Below are 10126 nucleotides of genomic sequence, written 5' to 3' on the forward strand. Positions count from 1 at the left end.
CCCAACAACAGTGGCAGAAGTGCTATGTCTAAGTGGAATAGAGCAGTAAAGTCCCCCAGCTTCAGGGTCAAAATTAGGGTTGAGAGTCTTACAGTATTCAGACCAAAAGATGCTAATAGTGCTTATCAGGGCCCAGCTGCACCTTTAGGCATTACATATATGTCACAGCTGGAAACCAAGCAGAGCTATACTCAAGACACTCAGTGAAAGATCACACTACCTAGCTACAGGCCTATCAGAAAAACAGATATCTAAAAACTGGGTAAGGAACACAAAGCTTAGGTTAAATAAATACAACTGGGAATAAATCCGAGTAACAGCAGGAAAAAAATCAAATGCAGCACAGTTCAGAGGCAAGGATTCCTTCCCTCACAGCAGGCTGTATGACTGCAGTGAAATGTGGTCAGCTGCATGACACAGCACTGCTCAGTTTTGAGGCAGGCCCAGGTCATCTAGTTTAGAGCCAGGAGCTCTTCAGACAGCCTGGCTTACCATCAGGGCCCTCTGGTCAAGCTCTGTTAAAAAAAGCACAACTCAATAAAGGTTTGCTGCCACCTTGGCTCAGCTATCCCTCTCCTGGCACTGGCAGCATCTTCTGGACACTTGTTTTTTGCAATGCAACAGATTCTCCAGCTGCCTTTCTATTACAAGTGGAAGCTTCAGTAGGATTAATACCCATTCATCAACACATAAAAAAACTGAGGACACCACAGTGACTCAAGTATTCCTGTTATTTAGAACTCACATAAAATTTAGTGCACCTATCTGACCCACAGAAGCATTTGTCTTAATGCACAAATCTCAGCTGATAAGAAGCTTCACCCATCAGGTTTGTTTGCCTTAATGTCTAGGTCATATGTGTTGCACCACTCAGCATTATTGCACGCCAGGTTCCCCCAGGAGAAGAAACCATTCCTGCTCAGCTCTGAACTACAGCCCTTGGATGAGAAAGGGGCAACAACAGTTCAGCTACTTGATTTTAAATTTTAAATCCTCTGAGAATTCCTCTTGAACCCAGTGCATCCCATATCTAACCAAGAGCAAGTAGTAAGATAGCACATACTTTTCCATTTTAATTACTGACTATGGGGCTCTTTGATTCCTTGTACTATAGCAGCCATGTTTAATTCAGAATTCAGACTGCTGGCTGGAACAAGTTAGGAACAAATACAAAAGCATTCCCTGTGAACTGAAAAAACAAAGAAAATCTTTATATATTAGCATAATATTATATTTGAGACTTTATATCCTAATATAAGGGTCAAAAATAACTTGCCAGGTATTGAGTCATACCCAAAACATCAATAAAAGTATGTATTCAAGGACTGTGTCTCAATTCTAGACAAACACTTGCCATTATTCTTTCCTCATAAGCAGGCAGATCTGACCTTTTACAATCATATTGATTCATTCTCTTAGCTAGTCTGTTGCATTTCTGAAGTGGATAAAGGCAATATCAATGCAGGAAAATGATGAGAATTTAGCTATGGTACAGAATAACCAAAGTTCAGCAACAGAATAAAGCTTCTCAACACACAAAAAAAATAAGTTAGAAGAACCTGACCATCTTCAAAGGCTCTGAAAACAGCAAGAGATTAAAACCAAAGCTGGTTCTACATCCAGGAGAAAATGCATTTCAATCCAAACCAAATTTCTGCACAGTGAAACCCAGAAAGTTAGCATTTCTCAAATTGAGAGCCAAAAATTTCTTAAGGGCTCCAGTACTCTTTTCTTTGACTGGTTTTGGAAGATGACAAAAAGGTAACATATAATACTAAGGCACAACGTTTTTGATCAAGCTGGGGCATTCTTCAGTGTATTGTAGGTTTTTATAGAGACCTTGAAAGTTAAAATCTATTTGTGAATGGAACAAGAATTTAAGTCCTTCACACAACAGAATTATCACTGAGAGATTAAGGTTTTGCTTTCCCAGTTCCATGTTATGAAATATAGGAATTCCATGTTATGAAATATAGGAATTCGAGTCAGTTCACCCACAGGCCAGAAACAAGATGTGCAGCTTACAGAACAGAAGCAAAGCAGCCACTGAAGCCAGACCTTCCCTCTGCCCTGTAACAGGCCCCATGACAGGGAAGGTGGAGGAATCCTTCAAAACAATCTGCACAAAAGAAATATGAAGTCCAATGTTCAATCATATTCCAAACCACAACTTCAGGGGCACATAGAAGTGAAAATCTAGTGCAGTTTCAGAAGAGTATTACTTTCATGGATGTTACAGAGATTCTGTTTTTTTCTAATGTGTGGGAGGAGCAAGGTGGGATTTATTCATTACAAGTAACAGCAGCCCAGATGTAGCCTAAGCAGCTGTTCTCAGAGATGCACAGTACCTTCACAGTAAAAGCAGTAATTATTTCTCACACAAGTAAAACTCCAGGCATTAAATCAGTACCTGGGAATAGTTTCAAGTTGCATGTGCTCTATTTTCCAGTAAAATACAAGCTGACCTCTGTACTACAATCCATAATGGAAACAATCTGTTGGGAACCACACTGCCCATCCCGACCATGTGAGTCACATGGACTGGTTTCCTCCAGCCTCCTCAGCACTCACCTCCACCAGTAGTGATGCCTGATGTAATCAGGCCTTTGCCAGGGCCAGACGAAGTTATCTTGTTTGAAGGGCTTAAGGTATCCTGCTTCAATGCAGTTGAGCTAGTTTAGGGAGCTGTTATATCAGCACCTTTAAAAAGCAACAGCCATGATTGTGGGGTGGGGCGTGATGTATCCTCTGATCCAGGGGGCTCAGTACAGATGCCATCTCACAGATTAAACCATTCAAACAGCTATTTCTGGAACAGTTCAAGGTCAGGGTTCAAACATGCTGTCTGCCCTGAATAAAACTGTCAAACAGTTATTTTTTGCTGAAACCACAACATGAGGCTTGTTTTCTGATAAACCCAATTTCAAACTGTCCCACAATTAAGGGATGAAACATACACCCATGTCAATCCCCCCAGGGCAGGCTCTCCTGTCTCCTGCCAGTGTTGCTGGCCCAAGCACCTGACACAAGCTGGGCCCAGGGACTGTACTCTCTCAAAACTAACTCGAGCAAAAACAACAGGTGCATGTGCGTGGAGGGAGGACTGAGCCTGGCCAGTTCCCCGTCTGGCTCACAGTGGTTTCTGGCCATGCACCAAGGGCAGGAGACACAGAGGGAGGCAGGGCCAGCTCAGACCACTGTCTAAGGCAGTTGTGCAAGCAAGGTCCAAATGAGTTACTGGGGATAACGCTGCCTGCAGGTCAGCCTTTTCAGCCACCTAGCATTGTTCTTGAGACACTGAAGCAATTACATGAAAAAGAAAATTAATCTACTTCTCAGCAACCTGCAACATCAAATGAGAGCTCTGCTTTTTTTAACAAATCAAAGAAGCAATATGAAAAAAATAACACGAGAAAGGGAAATGCAAGCCTAGTTTACTTTGTGATGAGAAGCTGAGGTGCTGAAGTCAAGCAAGGTGCATAAGGCTAACTCCTGTCACAGCAAGTGCATCCCGATGCCAGAGCCACTTTGAGGCCTGAGCGCTAGGGAACCACTTCAAATCAGCAGAGCACCAGAGAGACTACTGCCACCAATCTCCAACAATAGTTCAAGCTTCTTGGCTCTCAAAATGTTACCCAAGGGATGACTGCTGGGAAGAACAGTGCACCCTGCTCCAAATGGCTGTAAAGCACAGTCGCAAAGAATCATGTGTTTCCTCTCAGGGGAACGCACCGAAATAGTTCATTTTGCTGAGGGGGTATCACACAGACGACCTGGCAGAGAGACAAGGCAAACTATGACCACAGAGCTGGAAAGCACATCCACATGTGATTATGCATCCACACGATTTTGTGCCCAGATGCTTCTGAGCTATCACAATACTGCAGAGATTAAACGAGTATCCAAAGCTCTTTAGAAGCAGTTTCAACCAGCACAATCTCGAGCAGACAAGATCAGGAACAATTTCCAGAATGGCCACTGTTAATTTGAAGCTTGCAGCTCACTTGCCACATAACTCACTATTAGATGTGACTACCCTTTTCACTCCAATGTGTACAGTAAAAAAATCTGTGTCAAAGCAAGCTCTCCTTACAGAAAATGAGAGCTTGAATGGCACAAAGTACAGCCATCGCTACGCCTCAAGAGCTTTTTAATGCATCCCTACCCATGCATAATTCTGCTCTAGCTCACCCATCCCCTCTTCCAGCTACCAAGCACACTGTGTATCTTCAGACAAGTTTTCTTGCCTGTGCATAATGCATGACGGCCTTACAGCTACACAACAAGCTCTTCTGCTTTTCACAGCCAGAAGAAATTTGGTCTTTCCTGCTGCACTCTAAACCACATCTACTACACCATTTCACAGAATGCTTAAGAAAAGGGGTAGCAATCTGAAGTTTAAGTACATAAGACTATAGGAGATGGCTCATGTGCTGAGTAATCACATTCAGACGTTACAATGACAGCTTCCCAGGCACATAACACAACCATTCACATCAGTATGTAAGTCTAGTAATATCTTATTTATGACATCTCCCACTTAAATATGTCAAAGCACTTAATAGAGCTGAATGAATGCACCCAAAGGTCACCTCTCTGTACTCAGCATGTGCTTCTTCACCAAGGCCAAGCTTGGAGTTTCAAGAGTTTCAAGCAGCACAGATGAACACAGTTGTGGTTTCACAACAAAGGCTAAAAATACAGTCTTTTGAATGAACAGAAGTTTAGGCACAGTCAATTGTAAAAGTTTTGTTATTAAAAACTACACATTTAACATAAAATAGAATTGATTTACAACCCCAAAATTTGAAGTCTGTGTAATAGCAATCTTGTGTTGTACAGAAGTTTGAGATTCCCTTACATCCATAAGTCTAAAAATCACTGAAGTTATGCACCAGCTCCTATCCTTGTAAGGGGGCAAAAACATCCGCAGTCATTAAATCACCTCTCATCCAGTATAGATTTTCAGGCAAAACAGCCCACAGAGAAGGCAATTTGTATTTGTTGTTCTACTGCCACACGCAAAACATATTCTGCATTAAAAAAAAAAAAATTGAAAATTACACAGCAACTCTTGCAGGGTTATGTAGGTGAACCCAAACTGTCAAGATTTCTTTCTAAGTGGATGGACTTAAATAACATGTCACAAAATTAACTCTAATTCCAGAATTTTTCCTGCATTGTAACATGAAAGATATAAGGGGAAGAAGAAAAACTGGGACAGACCAAACTGGCCGGTAACTTCCTGTATCCACCCAGTTCCCTGTACTCTTTCTCAGGTATTCATACTGCAGCAATCCTGGAGAAACCTCTACACAGAAGATAAAAAAAGAATTCCAACTGCAAGTCACATGACAGCCACAGTCAGCTGTCAGAGCACACAAGAACAAAGGAGAAAGCATAACAAAATCAGTGACTGAAGCCGTGCCATTAGACAAAGTTTCAGAGAATGAAAGCTTGTCTTCCTTCCCGAGACCATCCAAGCATAGCAGCAGCAAGGCTACAAAAAACAATGAAAACCTCCAACTCAAGCTTAAGTAGCCTCATGCCACAGTTATTGCGCAAAACAGTTCTGACACCTTTCCTCCTCCCTGCAAAACAGCTTTCCTACTCTTACTTAAAGGAGAGCCAGTGTCTCTTCTAATCCCCAGCAATTTCTTTCTTTGCCCACTTTCTGACATTCACACACCAGACGCAACAGCTGCTGCAGTTTCACCAGCTCTATTACAGCACACAAAACCCAGACACTGTTTTCTTAACAGGTGTAAAACAAATAAAAACCTTGCTTTAAGCCAGTACAAAAACAGGTAGATCAGGGACTTGTCCTGCACACCAACACTGCAACTTTTGGCCGAAATATCCACCAGTAGTGTGTTTGCATTGCCTATATCATTCCTAACTTGGTAAAGTTTTTTGGCAGCTGTACCCAAGAAGACACTTCACCGCTGAACTCCATGGGGACTTCCCACCTATCAGAGCACAAGTTCTTATTTTTGCTTTTACCCATTATGGATTACTGGATATAAATCCTTCAAAGTAGTTTTTTCCCCACCATGGCACAACAACAAATACACATTTTTGAAGCAGTCCATCTTCATCTTAAAAAGAAACCTGCTGATTGTGCTATCTACATGCAAATTATTTCCATTTGCCAGTAACAAAATTAAACCAGCTTAAGTAATTTGCATCCAAAATGAGACTGCATAGCACTCTCAAATATTCCTCTAGTCACAGACACACAACAAAGCCAAGAAAAAAAGAAAAAAAAAAAAAAAAAAAAACACCACCAACAAAAATCATTCATCAAAGTAGCTAAACTCCCTCTAAAAGCTACATGATAGTTTCTCATTTCTGTCTCAATTCTGCAATTAGGGTGGTCATCTGACGAAACCACAAAACCAGTTTTTGCCACCCTCATGGAGTATTCTTACAAGCCAACCCTTTTGTCCCCCTTTTTCCACCATTTAACAATACCATATCCTAGATTCTGCAAGGTGGACAGCCCATTGCCTCGAGTGATCCAACCTCTGCCCTTAGTGCTACACCCACCCTGCTACACCAGTGCCTTCACAGCGACACTGACTGAAATAATGTGTCCTTGTATGTACCTGCATATTCTGTCTGAGTAATTAAGAAATTAAGACTGGCAAGATATTGGTGCTATATTAAATTCACGGCTGAAACTGGAGTAAAAAAATGTCAAGACATGAAATAGTGGTGACATCTCCACGTGCTAAGTTCCCCAAAGCTTTCTTAACTCATCCGTAAGTAACCGAATGGCACACGGCGATATCCTTAGCAAGAAGCCAACTCTCAAATGACACCCCTTCCAAAGGAACAACACTTTGTGTTTTTCAGACTAGACGGACCACAGGCGCCCTGCATGGCGCAGGTCCCCTCGTCCTTGCCCGTGTCTGCGGGGACCCACGCAGAGGGATCTCGCAGGGCACCCGCCAGGCTCCCAGCCCCGCTGCGCCTTCGCCGTGGGCCAGCGGCGGCCGCAGCCCGGGGACACGGCCGCCGCTGCCCCGGAGCTCCCCGGCCCGGCCCTTCCCGGGACGAGCGGCCGACCGCCCGGGCGGCCGGGCCCCGCTGCTGCGCTCCCACGGAGGGCAGGAGCGGCACGGCCATCAACACACCCCCCGCTCCCCCCTTCTGCAGCCGCCCCATCGCGGCCCAGCGGCCGCCCACCTGCACAGGTCCTGGTAGGAGGCGGGGAGCGCGGCGGCGGCGGCGGCGGGCGGGAGCAGCGCCAGGAGGGCGCGGAGCAGCAGCGCGGCCATGGGCGCCGTGGGCCGGGCTGCCCGGCACGTCAGGCGGCGGCGCCGGCCCTCATGTGACCGCCGCGCGCCCCCGCCGCGTCACCTGACCGCCGCCGGGCGCGCGCGCGGCCGTCACGTGGTGCGCGCCCGCGCCGTGACGCTGGGGCGGCGGGACAGGGGGACACAGACACACAGGGACAGAGGGACACAGGGACAGAGGGACACAGGGACACAGGGACACAGGGACACAGGGACAGAGGGACATAGACACACCGGGACACAGGGACAGAGGGACACAGGGACACAGGGACAGAGGGACACAGACACACCGGGACACAGGGACACCGACACACCGGGACACAGGGACAGAGGGACACAGACACACAGGGACAGAGGGACACAGGGACACCGACACACCGGGACACAGGGACAGAGGGACACAGACACACAGGGACAGAGGGACACAGGGACACACGGACACACGGACAGAGGGACACAGACACACAGGGGCACAGGGACAGAGGGACACAGGGACACCGACACACCGGGACACAGGGACAGAGGGACACAGACACACAGGGACACAGGGACAGAGGGACACAGGGACACCGACACACCGGGACACAGGGACAGAGGGACACAGACACACAGGGACACTGGGACAGAGGGACACAGACACACAGGGACACTGGGACAGAGGGACACAGGGACACCGACACACCGGGACACAGGGACAGAGGGACACCGGGACACAGGGACACCGACACACCGGGACACAGGGACACCGGGACACAGGGACAGAGGGACACAGGGACAGAGGGATACAGACACACAGGGACAGAGGGACACAGGGACACCGGGACACGGGGACAGAGGGACACAGGGACAGAGGGATACAGACACACAGGGACAGAGGGACACAGGGACACCGACACACCCGGACACAGACACACCGGGACACAGGGACGCCGGAACACAGACACACCGGGACACAGGGACGCTAGGACAGAGGGACACCGGGACACAGACACACAGGGACACTGGGACACAGACACACAGGGACAGAGGGACACAGGGACACTGACACACGGGGACAGAGGGACACCGGCACCCCAACACACCAGGACAACGACACACCAAGACCGGACACATTGGGACACAGACACACCATGACACACAGGGACACCGGGACACAGACACACCGAGACCAACACAGGGACCCTGACACACCGGGACACCGACACACCAGGACACACAGGGACCCTGACACACCGGGACACCACCGCACCGGCAGCCCTGTCCCCGGGGCTGCGGCCGTGCCTGCTGTCCGGCCGCTGAGGTGCGGCGGGCTCGGCCCGTGGGGCACACTCCCGGTGGGTTGGAGTGTCCTGCGGAGGGCAGCAATTAAGGGACCCGAGCAATTCTTAACAAGGACAGGTTGAGCGAGCTGGACCTGGAGAAGAGACCTCGTCACTGCCGATAAGTGTCTTAAGGGGCAGTGTCAGGAGGATGCCTCCAGGCTCTCCTTGGTGGTGCCCAGCAATAGGACAAGAGGCAACGGGCAGAAGCTGATGCTCAGGAAGTTCCATCTGAACATAAGGAAGAACTTCTTTACTGTGTGGGAAGCCACACACTGCAGGGGGTTGCCCAGAGAGAGTGTGGAGTCTCTGTCACTGGAGATTCCCTCACTGGAATGATGTGGACACAATCCTGTGCTATGTGCTCTGGCATGACCCAACTTGAGCAGGGAGGCTAGAACCACATGGCCCACTGTGGTCCCTTCTGACCTGAACCATTCTCTGATTCTGTGGCTTGGTGGTCGAATCAAAGAAACGCTGTTTGGAAAACATTAAGTGGGGTTTTAAATAAGTTATTCAAAATGTACAGTGAAATCTTGTGAGAGATCAGGAAATGAAACCCATTAGGGATGAAGGCTGAGGAGGCAATTATAGTGGTTAATTGTCTGGTTGCAAGAATTACTCCTGCAGCAGGGAGGCTGGTGTGTAGAAATTACCCTCATTTCAAACAGAGGGCAGGAGGGGAGGCTTGCACAAGGCAGCAGCCTTGACAGCAGGAAGTGAAACACACACTGTCCTACCTCCACTGCCTTCTGGCCTACAGAGAAAAGTGATCCAGCCTGGAGCTTGCATAATTATGTCCAGGATTTAGCAATTTTTACTTCAACATAAAGATTCAAAAGGGGGAATTAATTAGCAGTACATTTTTATGAAAGTGCAGCTAAGACGAAAAGCACCTTTGAGAGTAGTAAGAGGCATAAAGGTGGGAGAGAGAAAGAAAACTAAAAGTTACACTTATTAAACAGACAGCTGTCTTGTGTGAAGAAATCCTGTTCTCTAATTATGAATACTTTCCAAAACCATTTGCACAAAAAAAAAAAAAACCACCCAAAAAAAGGCCTAAAACGGAAATTGTTTTTCTTGCTCCATTCCCTAGCATCCATGAGATAGGACATTACTGAAGATGTGCCTCTCAGGCAGTTCAGCGTGATTCCAGGCTGCCCTGACCTCCTCTCCTCTCTTTTCTCTCAGATACAGCCCACCTTTCTGGTAGCATTAGCTCCGCAGCAGGGCAGTCAGCTGGCTGAAGATGCTGCTCTGGCTGAAAGCTGGCATGCTATTCTGGTTGTTTCCTGCAAGTTTGCAGCTGAACCTGTCACCTGATTTACCAGGCTCACTGCATATCTGCACAACAGCACCACCAGCTCCAGAAGGGGCAGAGGAACTTCAGAAAAAAGAATTAATAAAAGGGACTGAGGAAATACTATTGTCCTCTACACTTTTCTACTACAACATAATGGATTACTGTCAATTCTTTGTCTTTTGTTTTAGCCTTCAGTGGATTCC

General features: G+C 47.2%; 2 protein-coding genes across 2 annotated transcripts in view; both read right to left on the reverse strand.

The window, feature by feature from the left end:
• IGF2R (insulin like growth factor 2 receptor) overlaps positions 1-7361 on the reverse strand; it is a 54375-nt gene extending 47014 nt beyond the window's left edge. The window contains exon 1 of the mRNA XM_021540643.4: positions 7192-7361. Coding sequence (XP_021396318.2) covers positions 7192-7283 — 92 coding nt within the window. The 5' untranslated portion in view covers positions 7284-7361. The remainder of the gene's footprint in view (positions 1-7191) is intronic.
• LOC146767908 (uncharacterized) lies at positions 7311-8528 on the reverse strand. Its single transcript, XM_085575241.1, has one exon. The coding sequence runs from the start codon at positions 8412-8414 to the stop codon at positions 7395-7397; it is 1020 nt and encodes a 339-aa protein (XP_085431367.1). The 5' UTR covers positions 8415-8528; the 3' UTR covers positions 7311-7394.
• Between the last annotated feature and the right edge of the window lie 1598 nt (positions 8529-10126).

This window comes from Lonchura striata, chromosome 3 (assembly GCF_050655825.1).
Source record: "Lonchura striata isolate lonStrDom1 chromosome 3, ASM5065582v1, whole genome shotgun sequence".
Lineage (NCBI taxonomy): Eukaryota > Metazoa > Chordata > Aves > Passeriformes > Estrildidae > Lonchura > Lonchura striata.